Here is a 22,371-nt window from a genome sequence, read left to right on the forward strand (position 1 = left end):
ATTTACTAGGCTTTAGTTTGTAATATAATATTTTTATTACGTCTTAATAATTAAGAGCTTAAGATAGTTTAACTTTTTTGCATATATAATTTCAATATTATAGAAAACAAGTCGTAAGATATATTAAATAATATTGTGTGATTTCAAAACTCATATTTAGAATTTAAACATTTTTGAAACTGGTCAAAGCATTTATCAGACTCATCGTACTCGTGTTCTTGAACAGTCTCAGTTTTTTAGTGCACATTTGTCTACATACAAGTAATCTACATTTTTTAAGTACACATTAATGCATATATAAAATATTTAATTAAAATATTATGAAATAATCTCTATGGTTTTGGTTTATTTGCTTTTTTTATTTTGTCATTTGAATTTACAAAAATTTCAATTATAAATCCAAAATAACTACATGATATTTTAACCTTTACAGCACACCATCATTTTTGTAAGTACCTATTCATAATAAATGTTTTACATGAATTTTTATTGCATAAGTTAATATTAAGGCTTTCTTTTAATTATAAGTAAATACTACACCTAAAAAGTACAAACTAAAAGATTTGCGAACACAAGCTACTCGTATTTGTATGGTATTTATTTGGAAAGATTTCTTACATAAGCTCTTCCAAAAAGTACCCAACAGTGAGACACGACAATAACTTTCAAAACGACTCTGTGAGTCCGAGTTCTTATTGAGGCCCAGTGTTTTAATGCGAGATCTTCCTAGTTTCAGAGTTAAGCTCGAGTTAACTCTTGAATCATGTTTTTCTAGCCATTATAATCTTGTAGTTAACTCTGAGTTAACCTTTCAAACTTGGTAAGTTAACTCTGACAGATACGGGAATTACAATGCAGAAGTTATTTGTATTTATTTTTGTGAAACAGTAAATAGTTTCTGTTCTATTCAGATTCCGACCTGCGCGATAGGGATTTTTACGAAATTTTAAGTTTAACACTTTTGAGAAGAAAAAGGTTTATAATATCGCGACCAACTCATTTGAATTTATTTGGAGAAAAACGTTGAATTTTGTTTATTCATTCAAAACAACGGCTGGCGGCTCTCAACCAAAATATCAAAATCGATCAATATCTTTATTTTTTTGACAACAGAATCTATATATCTTTTCAGTGATATCAAACTATAACACCATTCATGAGGTTAACATTAAACCCCACTGAACAAAAATTATTCGTGAGCTAACTCTGAATTCAGGATTAACTAACTTTCAGTTTAACTCGGAGTTGACACTGTAAAACTAGGTATTAATGTAATTTTAATAACTTTAGATAAGGCATGAAGACTCAAATATCATAAAGCGGTAATAACCTTTTAGATGAAGATTCAAAATATAAAATTTTGCCATCCAAAACCCATGCTGTGCTTTAGATAAACAATTTTTAACCGATTCATAGAGTTTGTTTTTGAACATGGCTTCAAAAACTTTGGGTACCAATTGTAGTTTTGAAATGGATCTATAATTGGTAACCAATTGTTTTGAACCAGATTTATGAATAGGGTGTTATATAGGATTTTTTTCATTCGTCTAAAAATTCACCATTACGAATAGATAAATTAAAAAGCTTTGTTAGAGGTTTGGCCAAATTTACTTTGCACATTTCCAAAAATATAGCCGCGATATTATTATCATCGAAACCTTTTTTACCTGATGAGTCTAGTGTAAAAAGTTGAGCGACTACTTCTTCATCAAAAATCACCCAAAACTTCAATTTCTACAATTTAACTAATGTGTTCATCACCAATGCACTGCGATGAATGATCATGAACAAATTTTGATTGGAAACACTCTGCAAACATATCAAAATCTTCTACTTTATCATTAAAAATCATATTAGCTGGTAAACCAAAAGATTGCTTTCTACTTTTTAAGAAAGACCAGCGTTTTGAAATTATTCTTAATGTTACTTTCAATGCTCCCTAAGTATTGCTGATACGAGAACTTTTTTATAGTTTCATGTTCCTTTCTGCAAGTTAAATATTTCTTCATTTTTGCATTTTTACATTTTTTTCTTTCAAAAGTTTTTTGAGTTAAGTTTTTAGTTTCCTAGGACGTGATTTGAACCAATTTAAATTTAACAAACATTCTATAATATACTTCTAATATGCACTTAAACAGCTTAGCTTACCGTTATCTAATGAAACGGCCTTTTTAGCGTTATCCGAAAATATTCAATAGATCAATTGTTTAAGGCCGACAAATGTTTAAGCTCAATTTTTTTCAGCAAACATCTTACTTACTTTACTTAAGGTGGCTCTACAGTCCTGTGTGAACTAGGGCCCCACCCACCAAACTTCTTCATCTACTTCGGTCCCTAGCTAGATTTCTCCAGCATCGCGCTCCAAGTTGGGTGAGGTCACTTTCCACTTGTGCGCGCTGTCCTGTGGGTGTGGATTCGAAGACTTTCCGGGCCGGAGCATTGGTTTCCATGCCTCTACGTGACCCAGCCATCTAAGTCGTTGGACTTTTACCCTTCTGGGTAACGTCGCTGTACAGCCCATACAGCCCGTGCGTCGTTCCATCGTCTCCTTCACTCCCCTTCGATGCATACACGGGAACGTTACCAACGGTCGTGTCAGTTTTTATAGATTTAGTTTTTTTGTATATTATCTCGCATATTGGAAATGTTTCACTTAAAATTGATATGTGTTCAGAGAAAAATACAACAAGTTTGTTAGGAAAAAAATAATTTTCTTCATATTATTTCGGAACTATACTAGTTGACGTGTCTTACTGTTGGATACTCTCTTAGAAGGCATGCCAAAAAAAAAACAATTCTTTTACATACTGTACGGATTTGGAAAAAAATGGACATACATATCTCCTATTTGGCTCACAAATGATAGAATAATTTATATTTCACTAGATTATCGCTTTGAGAATATATGCATACATTTTATAATTAGGTATACAAAATGTTGTTTTTAAATAATAAATTATCACATAGGTACATAACTTTTATTTTGTATATATGTATTTTGTTTAAGAAAACTCAATTTAAATTTTCCAAATCTCTAAATATATAAACAAAAAATGAAAGATGTAACGATATATTCGATATAAACGCCGTGAAAAATATTTCAGCCAAATCGGAAATGTATCGTTTAAAACGGTGTTCGGTTTTTAAATCAATTACTCATTTACCAATTAACTGGAGTTTTAACTCTCTTTTTTCTTATCGAAAGTCGATGGATTTTATTTTGAGTACAAGAATATAAATAGTTATATATATTAAAGTGTGAGATCTTAAAATATTATAATGAATAACTAAACAAAACTACATAAAACTGTAACTTAAAATATATAATAAAATAATTTAGCAAAATGATTCTACGGTCACATGGATCTTTGTCTAAGCTCGAAGGCGATTCAGCTGATAGCGATGCACAATTATCAAAGCTGGATGTTGTTTTGACTTTTCAATTAGAAGTTATTGTTATGGAAGTAAAAGGCCTTAAGTCCTTAGCACCCAATCGCATAGTTTATTGTACGATGGAAGTTGAAAATGGTGAGAAGCTTCAAACGGATCAAGCTGAAGCTTCGAAACCTATGTGAGTTTAATATAACTTTATTTTAATTTTGAGTGCGTTAGGTTCACACCTTGTTCATTTTAATGTTGCTTGTTAAAGGTGGGATACCCAAGGTGATTTTACAACGACACATCCTCTACCAGTAGTTAAGATAAAATTATATACGGAAAACCCTGGTATGCTAGCTTTAGAGGATAAAGAATTGGGTAAATTTATTATAAAACCCACACCATTGTCCTCGAAGGTACTACAACAATCATTCTGTTTATCAGTTAAATAATTATTAATTAATTTTAAAAATACAGTCCCCTGAATGGCATCGAATGACGGTTCCAAAAAATCTCCCTGATCAGGATCTTCGGATAAAAATTGCATGTCGAATGGAAAGGCCTCTTAACATGAAGCATTGTGGGTATGTTTTTTTATACTTATTTTGAAATAACAACTCCTTTATTCAAGTTCCTCGTCAATCGACCTTATACTAGGTCCCATCGTAAAATATTCGTACTATAATAAAATCAGTAGTATATCAGTTGTCAAGAACAAATCTCAAGCTAACCAAAACATTTTATTGTCGGATAACGATTAAAATTATGATACTTTTTTGATACCTTTGGTAGTAAGAATTTGATCCGAAGGGACCTGTGATAACCATAATTATTTAAGTTAGTCAATATGTTTTACATAAGGACGAAATTTTCCTTAAAATAAAAAAAAATATAGTTACGAGATTTCTCGAGTCTTTTAGGAAACAGGAAAGAAATTCAATCTTGAATCTTAATCAATATTCGATTTGTATGAATGCAATCTCTATAAAGAAGTATTAAAAATCGTTAAGAATAATTGTTTTTGATTAAAAAAATCGACTTTAGTAAATCCATAAATATTTTTACATTATTTTTGTTTACCTTTAAAGTTACCTGTTCGCTATTGGAAAAACAGTGTGGAAAAAATGGAAAAAAAGATACTTCGTTTTAGTGCAAGTGTCTCAATATACGTTTGCAATGTGTAGTTATAAAGAGAAAAAGTCTGAACCATCAGAAATGATGCAACTTGATGGATATACTGTTGATTACATTGAAGGAGCCAGTGGTAATTTTTTTTAAGTTAATAATGTAAAAATTAAAATATATAATATAATGTTTATAATCAATGCCGAAATATTATAAAAAAATCATTTTCAAAACTACAGCAAATCTAATGTTCGGAATAGACCTGAATGGAGGCAGATATTTTTTCAATGCTGTACGAGAAGGCGATAGTATCGCATATGCTTGTGATGACGAAAACGAATGCAGTCTTTGGGTTATGGCTATGTATCGGGCAACTGGTCAATCACATAAGCCAACACCACCAGTGACACAAGATAAAAATTCAGCTATTTCAAAAATACAAGGAGGTACCTACAAAAACAAATCCATTCAATCAAGAAATATAAATTCATACGTATATATATGCATATATATATATATTATGTAGATTTATATAGTATCTCTGATTGCAAAGATATTTTTTGTCAGATTTATTCATCTATTGTTATCATGGATTACGGCGAATACAAGGTGTTAAATTTTAAGATGAAAATGTATGTCTTCATTAATTATAAATCGATATAAAATTATTTTTAAAACTCTTATATCATTTCACCAAACCAGGACTAGTGAGTCCTGCTATCAAATTCAAGTTAACTCAGAACTGAGAACTTTATTGAGTAAGCTTAATTGATTTTCAAATTTTATAAACTCCACGTATATCTTAAAACAAATACATAAAAGAAAATTGCATTGTAATTCGAATGCCTACGAGTACTGAAAAACGTAAATCTACATTTATTAAATTTTCAAAAAACAGTTCGTTTCTATTAAATTTTAATATTGAATACTCTTTCCAAAGTATTGGAAAATAGCAAACTGGTTTCTGGATAAGTATATTTTTAAAGTAAACTGTGTCATTTTTAAATGCAGTGTTAGTTTTGTAGACAAATTTAACACCTAAGAAGTTAAGATGCGTACAAATCTACAAAAAAATTGGTAATATCTGTGCAATCAGAGTAAAAACACCTCACAAGCAAACAAAAACTAGCCGTCATTTACATCATTATATATAAAACATATATTTATGAACAAGTTTACAAATTTATACATTCCAAAATTTGGTCACAATTACAAACATAGACGCGGTAACTTCGACAATTCTGAATTGAACAGAACGTTGTGTTTAACTCTTTTTAAAAATACTAGTATTCTAAAACTTCCGACCAAATACACTTAATTTTTAAAAAAATAAATGTCAAAATAATTAATTTAATTTAATTTAAACCAAAAATACTTATTGGAAATAATGTTACATTTGTACTTAGTAAATAAATATCAGGTACTTTAAACAACTGATACTCTTTAGTTGTACATAAAATTGAATTTATTTTTCAATAATTTTTTAAATAAGATAATTTTAATGAAACGGATATAATCTTCTGTAAATTTATAGAACTTCTTTAAACTTCTTTGAGCTTCTTTAAATGACATTTTTTGATATCTGATACCATTTTAAAAAAAAATAGTAATTTTATTTCTTGTTGTAAGGGCCATGACCATGAATACAAAATTAAACAATAATATACTACATTTACATTTTATAAAAAAAATTTCCATTTACACAATTAGATGCTGACAAAGCGAGAAAACATGGCATGGAAGATTTTATAAGTGCCGATCCTTGTACTTTTGATCATGCGACGCTATTTAAAATTCTACAAAATCTTACGCTCGAATATCGACTAAACGATCCATATGCTTCATTGGTAATTATTTGTACTTATTTGTTTGAAATTATTTAATATTATTGAATATGGTGGAGTCTCTAATTTCTAATAAGCCTTCCAGTGGTCCAACACTTTATGAAAGAAAACTTTATTATTGTTTAGTTTTATGGATTCTAGGAATGCGAAAATATACAGATTGAACCTATAGACTCTATCTCTTCTAGTTTAATTCAATACCACAATTAAAAAATTTAGCTAAAGACGAATTCTATTTTTATTCTTGTCTATTTCTATTTAATAACAAAACAAAAAACTGTCAAAAACTACGACTCTAAAGTTTAAGCACCATGATATAAATCGTTAATTGATATTCTAAGGGCGCTTTATTAAAATGGTCTAATTTATCACTATATTTCTTAAAAACAACATTCAAAAACGTTTTTCTTCATAATATTCAATTTAATGCTGTTAAAACATTTATCAACTTATGTCATATCAACTTTGATAAACTGCTAAAAAGATAACATGATTTTTACTTAATTTATAATAAACAAAACACTTTACCTGCCGTCATCGTCACTGAGGTTTGAACCTTGACAAAAAGTTTTTTCAATTCATTTGAATGTAAAAAAAGTTGTTGTTGTAGTATTCAAAGCCTTCTAATGTTCAGACTTGAATCTGACATGGATATTTAAAAAATTAATATTTGGTTTCGCTGCAGCTCGTAAAGAAACAGGTGATATAGTGATTTATAATTCTCAAAAATACCTGTTGCGAGCAATGTTTGGGATGGAATGTAAATTTTTCTTGACAAATATCAAAAGACAAAAACTTCTAAAAGGGACAGCTGCCGAATAAATCTCTATTTTCAATAAAATGTTTTATTTCAAAACTTAGTTTTTCAAACATCGTTCTCTTATAATTCGCACAATTTATTTGCAATAAGTGTTCGACTGCTGGAAACATTAGGCTAGATTATTATTATTATTTACAATACAAGTTCGGGTAAGATGGTTACTAAGTTTAAAGATGGACTTGCACAGCAAATTGCGTCGTGTAATTGGCATCGTATTATTGTATATTGTTATTTTCGAAAAATATTTACTTTTGTCATTTTCTTCTTGACCATTTCTTTGATGTTACCTGCTCTATATTTGGGTCTATTTTAAAAAATCTATTCGTTAAGATTTAAACGAATTAAATCTGTCGTTCACAATTATTTGTCTTTATAAGTTAAGATGCACACAATGTTTGTCCCTTCTGGAAGAAATACCCGGCTTTCTTAAAATGTGTGTTTCTATTGGACACTCTCTACATGTAAATTTGCCTAATTTATGCTGACTATTTTTAGACCCATACATTATGGTCAGCGTTTTGTGATATGCTGTTGTTAAAAAGGTTGTATGGTGTGGTAAGATGTTTAAAGAAAAATAGGATTCACAATTACAGCAAATTCGTTTGAGCTGAATTAATACATGTATGTGGTTAGCGGAAAGCAACATTTTATTTTAAGTTTTACTTTAAATGTTTAATACAATTACGACCTTCAAATTCGATCAAGCTATACTTTCGATAGATGGATACTTGAAGCTAGAAACGCTTTCGAAAGTTAAATTTGATTAAAAATGCACATTTTGTTTAGTGTGAAGGTAATCATATTTATTTAATAAATTAACAAACATTTTAATAAAGTTGAAACAGCAAAACAAAAACAATTCATAATATATATTTATATATAATAACATAAAACAAAAACATTTTAACTCATAAAAAACGAAAAAAGAATTACATTTTTGGAAAGCATTTTGTCACTTTTGTCTGACTTTTTCTTAAATTTAAATTAATTTGAATGGCCTTTTCTTGCAATAGTTTCATGACTATAATATCAGAAAAGTCTTAACTATAATGTCCCGACCACTTACTTATCTTATCAAAGAGAACGACAGCATCCTTTGAAGAAACGTAACATGTTGGTCGCTCCATTACCAACTGCACATCTTTTTCTTCGTTTTCGGCTTCTTCAATATCCAACAATACTCTATCTTCGTTCCAATCGCCTATGTCACCAGGTATATGCGTTATGCCTTAGTTAAGATGATTGAGTAGATTAATCTCCTCTTCAGAAATATTTGTAATGTCCTGTTGCCTAACAACACTAAGGGGAATATCATCTTCCTTATCAAAATGATCGTTGGATTCAAAAATATTTTTCCAACACTTTGCAATGACAGCTATCCCATGCGGATTGTAAATTGAACACCGCATCCTTAATCGTGAAAATATTTTCAAAGCAACATAAGAAAATTTAACGTTTTGTATATTTCTTGCATCTTTGTTATCATTTCACTACCTACCTTTTTCAGCAGCAATAATTGACAATAACAAGCTTTTTCTATAAAAAAGTTTTGTTAGTCTGATTACGTTTTGGTCCATCGGTTGAATGAGTGGAGTAACATTTGGTGGCATATAGATGACTGTTATGCAGCCATCTGATGTTTGAAGCTGATTTTCCGTATGGTGACTAGGAGCGTTATCCAAAATAAGTAGGGCTTAAAGTGGGAAATCATTATTTCTTAGAAAGTTTTGAACTTCTGGAACAAATAAATTATGAAACCAGTCTTTAAAAATAGCTCCTGTCATCCAAGATGATTGTAATGAGGAGTAATGTAAAGGCAAGCACACATTTCTAACTGGGAGGATTTTTGGTTTTTCCAATTACAAGAGGTTTTACTTTATGGCGACCTAAAGCATGCAAATCATTAAAGTAATCCTTTGTTTTTCAGCTTTTCTCCCTTCTCATCGATTGAAAAATATCCATGTGACAAAAAAAGTAAACTGCCAATGTCAAAATCTATTCTTCCATTTGTATCCAACTTTACAGGATTAAGAATACCATTTTACCCGAATGTTTTGTTTTCTTTTTATTTGGGGTCTAAGTGTTCCCTTAGATTCTAGCCTATCTGATTAATGGAGTATATCTACGAAACCATATTTATTGATCAAATGTGGAAAATTTCTTTTTTCATTATTTTTTTTATTTTTTATGAAAAAGTTATTTAAAAAAAGTAAAAATTAAAAAAAAAATTCTCAATATACACATAGGGTTGGTTTAGTCCCGGACAAGTGTTCGTTTTGGATGAATACTGTGCACGGTATGGCGTAAGAGGATGTTACCGACATCTTTGCTATCTTTCCGATTTATTAGATCGAGCCGAAAAGCAATTTATGATTGATCCAACTTTAATTCATTATTCTTTTGCTTTTTGTGCGAGTCATGTACATGGGAATAGGTAATGAAATAAGAAATATTGTTTTCAATCCGCTCGTTGTTTTTATTATTTATTTTTTAACAATATCTTTATAAAATTCAGTTGAAGTCTAATAATTATCTCTTATGTAACACTATATTTCTTTAAAAACAAATGTGAAAATAGACCAGATGGAGTTGGTAGCATAACGCACGAAGAAAAAGAAAAATTTCAGCAAATTAAAGAGAGACTGCGTGTTCTTTTGGAATATCAAATAACAAACTTCCGATTTTGTTTCCCATTTGGACGGCCTGAGGGTGCTCTCAAGGCGACCTTGTCACTACTCGAAAGGGTTCTTATGAAAGATATTGTGACACCCGTTCCACCAGAAGAAGTGAGACAGATGATTAAGAAGAGTCTTGAAACAGCCGCTTTAGTCAACTACACAAGATTGTCTTCAGAGGCAAAGATCGAGGGTAAGTTAAATCTTTTGTTAATTTCCTTATCGGGTAGACTTCCACCTTTACTTGTAATAATTAAGGTATGAATCTCAAAGTCCAACAAAATTTGGGTTCACTTAACTCAATTGCAGAAATAAAGGATGGCCTTAGTATTCAAACTGATCACCTTCATTTACTATGGGAACTAACCATCCCCAGATATAATAAATAATGTGAAGATCAGATGATTACGCCAGTGCAAGTTTTGCCTCTCTATCCAAGCTTTTATTACATATAGTATAGGTGCGTTATCATGTGGGTAGATCAAGTTAATGAGTCAACAAATGTTAAATTATTTACGAACATTTCTTTTCAAGATTCCCGACAGTAATTTTTGATATTACGACCTAAACCTTAACTGTTCCATAATCACTGACAACTTTCAATATAACAACACTTCCTTGAGAGTTATAACCAAGCTTTTAACACAATTTTATTTTCTCAAATGTTGAAAATAAAAGGTTGACCCATTAGGTTCACTAAAATTAAACAGTTGTATCGTCTGAAAAAAGTGATATTATTCTTTTTCCAGATTATTTGAGTTTTGAAAAACTCTGATAGCATAACTTTCGTTTTTTCAAGAAGCAGCTTGTCTTAAGTTTAATTCGTTTAGAATGGCTCGAATTTCAATACCTTTTAATACTGTTGAGAGACTTGTGTTTGCGCCAATTTTTTGTTTTATTTTTGCTTCAGAATCACAATAAATAGGTGCTTTATGTTTTATCTGTAATAATTGTTTAAGTTAGAATAAAAACTTCAGCCAATTTCATCAGCTGCTGCACATCCGACTATCTTGTATAATCAAGTCAATTTTAGCTTTTGAAACACTTCTCAGGCATGTAGATCTACCAATTGGGCTTAAAATATTAGATCAGTACTTGACAATGCTCATATACAACGATCAAATTGTCATTGTACTTATTCAGTTGACTCAAAAGAAACAACTTCTACTTTACGTATGAAACCCTTTACAAGGGGACGAAAACAAGACTCGCAGTTCTATTTTGTAAGCTATTTATTTATATATTTTTGAAATTTGTTTGTTAACTTCTTGAGGGAGTAGTTAGCATCAACAGGAGGCACGAACAAAATTTGGTCCGTATTCAGTTGAAGCGGGGTGTTTGTATTTTAAGAATGAAAATTTATTTAAAAAATCATTTTACGAATTAAAAAGACTAACAAATGTTTGTTTATGATTCGTGTATTTCAGAGGATCTTCGTGGAGAAATGATTGTATCACCTGCAAAAAAACTAGAAGATCTAACACATTTAGCCGAATTATGTGTGGATTTATTACAACAAAACGAAGAACACTATGCCGAGGTAATATAACAATGAAATAACAAAATTGTATTTTATTTTTACGTCATATAAGGCTTGCTGTATTTTCTGTATAACTCCGAATGTATAATCTGAAAACTATCGCTATCTGAGAACTTAGAACTAAATGTGTTATAAATTTTTTAATAATTATAAACATTCTTAATATAACTAAACATTATTATTACATAATTTATTTTTAAATAATTGCAAAAATATGGGATTTGGTACGTGTAAATAATAATAGGGCTGTATTTATTAAAACTTTCTGTGATTTTTTTAGAATTATATAAAAGAAAGCGGATAATTCATAATATTATTTTTTTCACGTAAACTTAAGTATTCTGGGCGAAAAATGTCTGCGTTCGTTTCTTTATGGGCTAATTTCGGACTTATTCTAACTAATTAATTTCTGCAACCCATTATCTAAAAGAGATCAAAGATAAATATAGGGAACACCTAGATCTTACGGTATTATCAAATCAAAAATAGCTAACAATCAAAAGACAATCCTGTCAATTAAAAAATTAAATGCTTATTTGCTGCGCACACATATAATTTTGATAATTAATTAATGAATTAACGTTGGTTTTCATCTAAATTTTAACCTTTTAAGGTGGTTTTAGATTTTAAACACTACATAGCTAAATCAATTCATTTTATTTAATGTTTATATAAATTAATTATTTTTGGACTATGCAACGTGTAAATAATTAATAAATAGTACAATTATATGAATTCAACCTGAAAGTTTCGGAAAAATTGCATTGTGCGTGGTCACTGGGAAACTACATTCTAAAAACTTTACTGATTAGATTTAGACCAGCTACGTAGGTTGTAGCGTAGTCGGTTCTATCTCTTGATATTGTTGTTGTTCTTGAACTTGAAGCTGTTGTAAATTTTTATAAATTCCGAAAAACCGCACCACGAAATCCGTTCCTAATGAAAAATTGTATGAGATTTTTTACTACGAACGTTTTTTGTATTAATATTTTTAGGGATTCATAAAAGGGCTGATTATCGAAGATGTGCTCACAATGGCCGAATTTTCACGTTCTTTTTTGCTTTTGCTCACAGCACACAATTTTTTTATAAGCGAAAAATGGCAATATTTTGTTTTTGTTTGATCAACATAAGAAGATCTACTGGAACCATTGGATCCTTTAAGTATGCTCTTACACGATGAATACAGACTTTGAAACCTTAGAAAGCTGTTAAACTTCCTTTGATAAGATGAAGTAATAGTGACACTATGCAATTTGTCGGGAAACGCTCTGGATGACTTCTTATAGTCTATATTATAAAACTATCGCAAAAGCCTAAAAAGTAGTATTAAAACTATTTATTGATGCTTAATGAATCCTGTTAGTAATTTGTATTCTAATTTAAAGTTTCTAACGTTCAAACCAGTTGAGAAAAGAGCTTCCTGAGTATCTCTCCGCTTCATTCAGTTTTATGTTTTATCGCAAATGCATACCAATTAAATTTGTTAATTAATTGTTTTCACTGATTTTTGTGTTAAGCTACAGTACCAGCTGAAAATTTTTGGTTCGTACAAGCTGTATTAATTAAGTGTCTTGAAAGTTTAATTGATGAGTTTTTATTCAATAACACCAAATAAATATTACTAAAGATTTCCAGCCTAACTCTGGGGAACTATTAGATCTTGATCTTGGGTTTTTTAATGTACGCAATTTTTGTCAGCATTTTTGCGAGAAACTTAGCATTGATCTAATTTTTAAGGTTTCTATCACACGCCATTAAAGGTAACACCCAATTTAGTTAGGTTTGGCCTTAGGTAAGTGCTTTTTTCCTTATGGAATTGTATCTCTCTCACTGATCTTTAGTAACTTGATAAGTTAGTAAAATAAATCAATGCAAATATTTTCTAAAAAAATTCTCAGTGGCTTCAATCTTGGGAGAAAGCTGTGAAACTTCGGAATTCTAGAAATCAAAATGGAATAAAGATAGATCTGAATCTTTTTTAAAAAAAAAAACTATTTAATATAATAATAAACAATGAATAAATAACTAATTTAATCATCAAGGAACACAAAAAGCTCATAACACATAAACAATTATTGAGGGAGACGCACAACCAAATCCTCATATACAAGCAAGTTTTGAAAGTTTTATTTGTATTTCTTAGTTTATGTCGTTTAGATATCGCTTGTTCATCTAGAATATATTTTCACAAAATTACAATATTGTGTTGTTTTAAACAAAATGTCTTCATTTTTTACTTTTTTTATTTCTTATTACAGACACATAAAAATACATATTTGGTTTTCATTTTTAATTTAATTTTTTGTTTTAAACATTTAAATGTTAAACGTTAACTGGGTGAGAGCGAGCCATTATGTGTAATGTCAATATAACTACGGGTTTTCTTACAATTGCTGTGAAAAAAAAGTAGAACAATAAAACAAATCCAACTTATTTATTGGAATAAACAAATATGTTCTTTTCTATTACATTATAATTAAATACTAATTTTCTTTTGTTAATTATCAATTTGAAAAATAAAACATAAATCAATAAATAAAACAAAACAGCAGCATGTTAAGTTCGTATAAGCTATTAACTTTTTATTTTGTTTGAATAAACAAAATTGATTAATTTTTGTAGAAGATGAACATATTTATTCCTTTTGGATGTTATGTAATATTTCTTTTCTGTTTAAATTCGATTGTTGTGAGCCGAATTAATATATATTTAAAATTCAGTGAAAATAAAAACAATAAATGTGTGTATAATCATATTCAATAGGAATGCTTTTATATTGCATTTATAAGTTTTTTTGTTGTTATTTTTCATTTTTTTTTTTATATTTATGATATTTTAACAATTTGTCTGTAGAAAATATTTTTCGGTACCAGCATCGGTTCGTCTCATACATATCTTAAGTATTTTTTTCCTCATGTATTACAAATTTTATTTATGGAATATATCAATCTCATGCATTATATATATAAAAACAGAGCTCAGTAGAGTGGCTTCAGTAACTTTCACCTCTGGCTTCAAATTCTTTTTACGAATGAGTAAATATTTTTTTTAAAAGAAATGTGGAAAACACCTTTTCAACGATTAAAAAGAATAGTTCGTTATTTAAGTAAAACAATTCCAGACCGTGAAATATAGGATAAATATAGTTTTCCAGGCCATCACTAAATTTTGTTTCATGTTTTAAACAAACGTAAAGTGAAGTTTTCTGAAAGTACTTTAGAACCGTGAAAGCAAATAATTTTGTTAATTGTAATAATTAAAAAAAAGCAAGATTTTTTGTTAAATATGGACAAACAAAATTAAAACATATAAAGGACTTTTCTCTGTCCACATTTTGGATAAGTGGTTATCATATTTAAACTTCAGAAACACACTGATTCCATTATTTTTTTGTTGGGAATTTCGTCGTTTTACGGCCAATTTCTTGACGAAATTACAAAGTAAAATAAAAACAAGATCAAATAATTGTCGGTTTCTCTTTGGAATTTATTATAAAAGAATTTAAAACTCGAGTATTTCATCATATCTAACCATATCTGTTAGAACTCGGTTTAAAATCGTTTTTGAGTTCTAGAAATTTTAGATCTCGTTTGAATGGAACTGAGTTCTAAAGTGTTTTTTGCAATTTTTGTAATTCTGACTTAACATTCTGACATTTAACAAATAAATTCTTTTTTGATAAATGTACACACATTTGTGGTGCGATGAAAATCTTTATTTGAATACAGATCAAAAGAAATTGGTTTTGATTTCATTATTTTTACTTTTCTCTTTTGATGCATGCCATTTAAATAATCGAAAGTGTTATATTGAAAAGTTTCAAGAAATCGTACAGAAAGTAGATTCAGCACAGATGATTTCTCTCGAAATGATAAATGCAATAATATTAAAAAAGTTAACTACTTTAAAATATTTCTTGAGATGCACCTAATGCAAAACGGGCGTCTTGTCTTCTATAAACAGATTTATCTACACTTTTATCACAGATAAGAAACTAGTTTCCAATTTATGACTTTTTGAAAAATGTACATGTTTGTTTATTTTCAAAAAAATTGTTACTATTGCATATTCTTGTGGTCTGCAATTTAATCCAAAACCCAAAGAAATCTAAAAATTAAGCCTTTGAAAGATGTAAAAACATTCCTAAGCCGTGTTGTAAGATCCTTGACCACCAAATTTGAGGATCTAATAAATCGAAGTTCTATCCTAAACTGAAATCTAAATCAGGGTAACGCTTAAAAACTCAATGAAGAAATAAGTTATAATTGTCAATTAACCGAGTTTTAGAAACTAGAACTTTGACTAGAAATTGGCCCTCAGTGTAATGAAAGCTATAGTAAGTGATCAAGCTCTAGATCATTGGTACCCCATTTCTATGCTATGATAACACATCACAATCAGTATATTTTTAGTGACGCAATAGAAGTTGCTTCCACGCCACGTAAAGTTGACTATAATGTTAAAGAACATTTTCGGGGATAGCTTATGTTTAAAATAATTGAAAGAAGGAAGCAGCCTTTCCATAATTTGATGAATGGGCAAAAACATCGCTCACTTACATGAAATCTTTTAAATATTTTTTTTTTAATAATTAATTATTTATATGAACCGATTTTATTGCTTAACTTTGAAGAAAAAAAAATGCATTAATTTGAAGAAGAATGTAATTTTTCTGACTTCGTTCTTTAGAGAGATTCTGCATTTTTGTTTGCTTGACTCACATTTTTTATGTTTTTTTTTATGTTAAAGCAAGCAAAAAAAAAACGACTACCCCCAAACTGGTAGCAAAAAAGACCGAATTTGAAATTTAAGCTACATTTTATTCAGATTTATTCAATATCATGTCACATTAACCTTGCATAAATTATTAATTCAGACGTACAATTTTTCAAAATGGTATAAAAAAATCCATCATACATTTAATTTTTGATTAATCTCACGACATAAGTAAGAGTTTTTTAGGAAAACCATCCCAAAGAAACAAATATTGAACATTTCCCGTAATTTCTGTAATTATCTGTTTAAAATAAAAAGATCACAAAAAAAAATACCTGTACAATGTATTTTTGGGTGAATGTGTATACCTAACATTTTATAGTTACGCAAAAATGAGCCGGATCAAAAAGATGCAGCTGCAGTTGCAGCATCTGGCAATGCAGCTGATGGTAATGATCCAGCAAATCCCAATAACAACGCCGCCGCAGCCAATCAAGCCGCTGGAAATTCATCAGGAGGAGCTTCCGGATCCGGACAAGTTGCAACTGCCCAAGGAGCTCAACCGCCACCATTTCGATACTGCATGCCAACACATGCGGTCTATACTGCTCCAGTACCAACGGCATGTACTAGAGTTTTTTTTTAAACAAAATCCATTTGTTTTAATTTTTTTTTCTTCAATTTTTTCCGTTATTACAACAATTGTACGTAATATTGCTTTCAACAAAAAAAAATAGCTTTAGAAAATAGCTGATTTATTTTTGTAGGATATGTTGATGCGCAAGGGTATTAGTGAGGGTCGGGAAAAGTGTTTTTTTTTCTTATATCAATAAAAAAGAACACTTGCTTTGAAAAAAATTTGTTTTGAAAAGTACAATAATTTAAGAATGCTTTTTTGACTCTTAGCACGTAAATAGGATTTTTTAAAATAGTTATTTTAAAAGTTACAATTAACAAACAATATTAAAAATGTATCTCATTTTAAACTCGAAAAATAACTTTGATGCAGCACAGTCACAAAATATACTCTTGGAAAAATATTATGCTTCTTTTTAATGTGTAATTGTTTTCGCGTTTTCTTTTTATCTCATATCAAATTGCTTATTTTTGCGGACATAAAAGTTTTATTTTTATTTTATCATTAATTAATTGATTAAGAATGTACTTTCAACCACATGAACACATTCGCGTGAGCCGAGTTGTTTTTTCTTTAATAGAAAATCTACCAATCCAATCCAATTTCAACTAAAAAATGTTTCATGGGGCTTTTTTGTATTTATTTTAGTGTGGTTTAGAAAAAAGTAACGAAATAAAAACAAAAACTTAAATAAATAAAATAGAAGCACTAAAAGAGTTAAAACAAAAGCCAGCGAATTCGAGTACTCATAGTCATTAACTTAGTCCCAAAAAGCTTATTAAATATTTCACAGTTTCATGATCACAAACTGTTTTAAATGGGAACATATTTCTGCATTTTAAAAATAACATTCGCACCGTTCTTAGAAAATGAAGTTCGTTATATTTATATGATATTTTTCCTAAAATTATTTCTTCATCATCCTGTTTAAAAACTGCTTATTAGACTATAGTTAAAACCATAGTTTACTGGTTGTAAAATAAATGACTATTTTTGAGTTAACTAAGGTTGAAACCGTTTACAGAATTCGTGGCTGGGCTGGTATTACAAACATTGTCAAACAAAATCAAGCCTTTTTCAAAATTGAATTTAGTGTTCCTTTTAATTTATCCAACATGGTTTTTATATCACTTATACTTTAAGTAAGCTCATATTTGTTTTGTTTTATTTCTTATATTAAACTAAAAAGAAATTTCAAAAGTTTAGTTTCGTTAAAGTAGAAGCAATCAAAAGATTTAAAACGTTTTCAAAGATTTTAACTATAAAAATGTTTGGAAAGTGTAAACAAATTGATAAGACTATAAATAAAATTATTGAGCACACAATACATGCATTAAGCTGGTCCAAGAATATCGAATTATTTTTGTTTGATATCAGGTATATTCTGAAATTAGATTTTTTATTCCATATAATAATACCTCATGTAGTACTCGTGGAATAATAGTTAGTGCATTTGATTTCCATGCTAGAGGACTTGGTTCGATCCCTGCCTGTGCCATCTAAAGTTTGTTTTCACTGGTACAACCTCTTACGAGGAATTGACAAACTTTCCAAGAGTAATTCTTGTCATGAAAATACTTTCTCAAATAAGCCGTTCGGATTCGGCTTAAAACTGTTGGTTCCCTCCAATCCTGACATTACTGGCACTCAGTGATGGTTGAGAGTCGTAAGTCACTAGTTCCTAGTTCTCAACAGACTGTTGTACCACCTATTTTTTTTTTTGTAGTAATACCTTTTGTATATTTTCAGTTTTTAAAAATACAAAATTAGAATATGGCTATTTCTAAAAAAATATTTTGTTTATGATTTATTTGAGCAGAACATTAAATAAACCTAGTGTTTGCATATTTGCATTATCCTTAATAAATATTGTATTATATCCTGTACTATTCAATCTTGATGTACAGAGGTTTTTTTAACCAATAAATATCAAATATCAAATAAGGCTATCAAACCTTATTTTCTCAAAGCATCTGTTTTGGGACTTAACTACAGAGTCCTATAAAGTCAAAAGAATATACCTGTGGTCGAATATAAAAAAAAATCCTATAAACCAGCATAATATACAGTGACAAGCAAAAATGGTCTTAAAATTGCACTTAGGAAAAAGTATCTTAAATTTACGACTGTACTCAAAAGTGTTTAATTTTGTTCAAAAATATTAGTTACTATTCCAAAATCTAAATTGCTGTTGTTAAAATGTACAGGTTACGAAAGTATTGAAGTATCAAATTTTCACTTTGGCTTAATTCACTTAAAGTATAAAATTGGACAAGTGCGGCAATTTGAATATCGATTCGGGCTTTGGCGGCCTTAATTCAAAACCGACTTAAAAATCAATATATCTCACCAGGTTTTTGAAATAACATTTTTTAACATTCGGAAAGAAAACATGTATATAAGACTTTTTGATGCTGTTTGTGAAATAGCCTTTATTCAATAAACTCTATGATGGTTTTTTAAATCTGAAATATTTATATTATTTCGCTTGAAAGTAAGTTTTGTTGTAGTAATAACTATACAACATTAAGTTTTTGAAATATATTACAAAATGCAAACAGTTCAAATTCAAAAACATACAAATTAAGTCCAAATCGTACTAACCAAACCTATTAAAGTAAAAAATTCAAGCCTTTCTCAAAATTTTATATACATTCAAACAAAGACTTATAACTTATAAGAATTCCCAGAAACTAAGAAAGATACTAAAATGCTAGATACAAATCTAAACGGAAAAATGTTTTTTTTTTTCAAAATCATCATACAATTTATTGTTAACAGATAACAGACCGGCTGGTCTTAGCATTTTTAAAGGGGTATATTTTAAATAGAAAAAAATTAAAGGCGAGATTCGAATTTTGGACATCTTAATCCTTTATGAAAGTATTCTTTGTGCAAAAGAAAGAAAACGTTATTTCGTCGAGCAATAATTAGTATGACAAATCAATCACTTTTCTCGTACAATTTGAAATTTAAAATACATTTTAAAATAAGTGAACACATTTGACCACTTTTGCTCATCATGTATAGGTTATATGTATATTTCCATATACATGTACATGTATATATCATATTATGAACATACTCACATTTTGTTAATAAATATTTATTTATAAAAAACCAAATGGCACAATAATCTGGTTGCTGCTCGAAAGCTAGAATTTCCAAAATTATTTTTAGAATTATTTTTTCTAACCTTTTGCAAGAAACAAATCAACCCCCACCCCCATGTTTTTTTTTGTTGATACAAAAATATAATCTACTACAAATTGAATCAAATATATCAAAATCTTTGCCTTTTTTTGCTTAATCCCATAATAGTCATCGTAATCGCACCTAATATTTAAAAAAAAATTCACAATAGTTTATATAAATTACTTGCGTTTATTGAAATAATAACAAAATTATTTTTAATATTAAAATTAAATGTGTCAATTAAAAATGGAAAATTAAAATTATCACACAATTTTGGATAAAGAAAAAATTAATTATTTTAAGAATTTAAACCATTTTTGCAGAAAAATTAAAATACCACAAAATATTAAAAAAATACTTTGATCTACTTACATATTATATATTAGTTTATGTTTTGTTCGTTTGTATTTAGTTGCATCACTACTATGTATGTATATGCATGCGGCACAAATATGTGTCAATAAATGTTGTTTCACATGCTCTGTATGTATGCACATTAAGTGAAATTAATACAAACAAAAAATGGAACTTTTCAGCACTTATTTTTTTGATTTAAGGTAAAAGCAAAACAAAACCAAAGATTGCAGCTTCTTTGTTTTTATTTCTTATATTTTTCCCGGTGTTGTGCTTAATTTTTAACGTTTCAGTTAAGTTTACATACTTTTTTTTTAACTGTTCTTTTCTTAAAACAAATACTTATTTTTCAAAATGGAAAAATCTATAGCTTTTCCTTTTATAACAAAATTGGTAAAAGATTCTAAAATCAGCTTTTACAACAAAATTAAAACAACAGGCATTTGCATGGTTCAGTGATCTACTTGTTGAACATGCCGAGATCTTCTGGTCCCTCTTCGCCGTCGACATGGATCGTGTGCTATCCGAACTGCCCCAAGATACATGGGATTCATTTCCATTATTTCAAATACTTAACGATTACTTAAGAACAGATGGTAAGAAAAGCAAAAAAACTAAACACAAAACTCTGTGCAATGACTCGAAGATGGATTTAGTATTAAAAAAAAAAAATTGCACTTACATGTTATCTTAAAAATGCACTTTAATATAATTTAAAAATATATCTACATCTACATGCGAGTGTATCTAAAAGTACATAGGCCAGAATCAAAAATGATTTCGGACAGCGTTTCGAGACAATTTAGATCACAGAATATGTTTACATGTCCGAATTGGAGCTGTCAAAAACCCTGTGGCAATAGGCCAATCGGTAGAGGTCTTTTACGTTGCAAATTTGATTCAATGAAACTTGTTTGATTCCGTTAATGGTAAAGAATTTTGAAAAAGGCATTTATTCAACTAAAATTTCTGAAATGCGTTTTTCATACAGTAAAACAGTTACAGTCGAATGTCCTGAACCTTAAAATGTTCAAATCATTAAATTTAATTGGCATATTTTTGCCTCTGCCGACTTGCCTTGCAACTTAATTTTACATAATGACCGCATTCGTGCAAAACATACAGTATGTATGTTTTTTTTTAATTTTCAAAACGAATGCGCTCGAATGTATGTTTTGTACTAAATTTGTCCAGTGGTTTATGAGAGCTTACAAAAACTTAAGCTTATATTTTTAGTACCTACTATTTTAAATTTGTTTCTATTTTTTTTATTAAACAAAGAGTAGATATGTATGTTTTTATCAGGAGCTGTCATTTAATTAAAAATTTTATAACGTAATATTTTTTACCAATCATAAAAAATGTAAAACCAATAACGCTAAATTAAATCCACAAATTTATAATTTAACCTTATTTTTTGTCCCAAAAACAAAAAGATTGAAACTTAGTTTTACTATAAATATTTAGACAACCCAAAGCTACATATACATATAAAAAAAACTAATTCACGCAACTCAAACTAATCTTTTATATATACTCAGAAAAACCGTGTAGTCTTGTTTGCGTTGCCATATTTCTTTTTAAGGATAATTTAAGTTAAAAACTATTCTAGCAACGTTTTTCTGAAGTTCAAATTTAAAGGAGTTTTTAAAAGAAATATGTATATCAAGACACGCCTTTTTTATTTTATACCTTAGTTTTTAGTTTCAATATAATTAAAATCGTATTCAAAACTGCTTTTAGAATTGATGCTTTGAATGAACTTAAAAATTCCTGGTCTAATGAAATTCCGTATTTTTTAAGCCTCTACCTGAGATGATATTGGTTGGTTTCAGATTCCACATTTCTTATAATTTACCATTGCTGAATGAGGTTTCACTTGCTTCGGTTGGATTTTAGAGGTCTATCGGGAAATCAAAATGGAAAATCACAACGCTATGATTTCGTAGGAAACGGAAACTTTCTCGGCTATATTCCTTTTGATCTTTGTTCTGAAATAGGTATATATAAGATGCAGTAAGACATCCTTACGCAGATACTTTTGCCACTCTTTTCTTTAAATAGAATATGGTTTTTAACTTTTT

The 22,371-nt window shown here is 29.0% G+C and overlaps 1 protein-coding gene across 15 annotated transcripts in view; it reads left to right on the forward strand.

Annotated features, from left to right (window-relative positions):
- The window catches only part of LOC129953421 (calcium-dependent secretion activator), a 56,370-nt gene that overhangs the window by 12,343 nt on the left and 21,656 nt on the right, over window positions 1-22,371 (forward strand). For 12 of the 15 annotated variants that reach the window (XR_008782521.1, XR_008782522.1, XM_056066641.1 and 9 more), the window contains exons 10-21: window positions 434-448; window positions 3,341-3,571; window positions 3,650-3,794; window positions 3,856-3,962; window positions 4,467-4,642; window positions 4,743-4,949; window positions 6,214-6,350; window positions 9,414-9,601; window positions 9,746-10,035; window positions 11,270-11,382; window positions 16,484-16,723; window positions 20,727-20,883. Coding sequence is in view for 13 of the 15 variants with exons in the window: in XM_056066641.1 (XP_055922616.1) it covers window positions 434-448; window positions 3,341-3,571; window positions 3,650-3,794; window positions 3,856-3,962; window positions 4,467-4,642; window positions 4,743-4,949; window positions 6,214-6,350; window positions 9,414-9,601; window positions 9,746-10,035; window positions 11,270-11,382; window positions 16,484-16,723; window positions 20,727-20,883 (2,006 nt within the window). In the remaining 2 variants the exon portion in view is untranslated. The remainder of the gene's footprint in view (window positions 1-433; window positions 449-3,340; window positions 3,572-3,649; window positions 3,795-3,855; window positions 3,963-4,466; window positions 4,643-4,742; window positions 4,950-6,213; window positions 6,351-9,413; window positions 9,602-9,745; window positions 10,036-11,269; window positions 11,383-16,483; window positions 16,724-20,726; window positions 20,884-22,371) is intronic. The other 3 variants (XM_056066647.1, XM_056066648.1, XM_056066649.1) reach the window with 1 other exon arrangement.

Source organism: Eupeodes corollae, chromosome X (genome assembly GCF_945859685.1).
Source record: "Eupeodes corollae chromosome X, idEupCoro1.1, whole genome shotgun sequence".
In the NCBI taxonomy this organism is placed as follows: domain Eukaryota; kingdom Metazoa; phylum Arthropoda; class Insecta; order Diptera; family Syrphidae; genus Eupeodes; species Eupeodes corollae.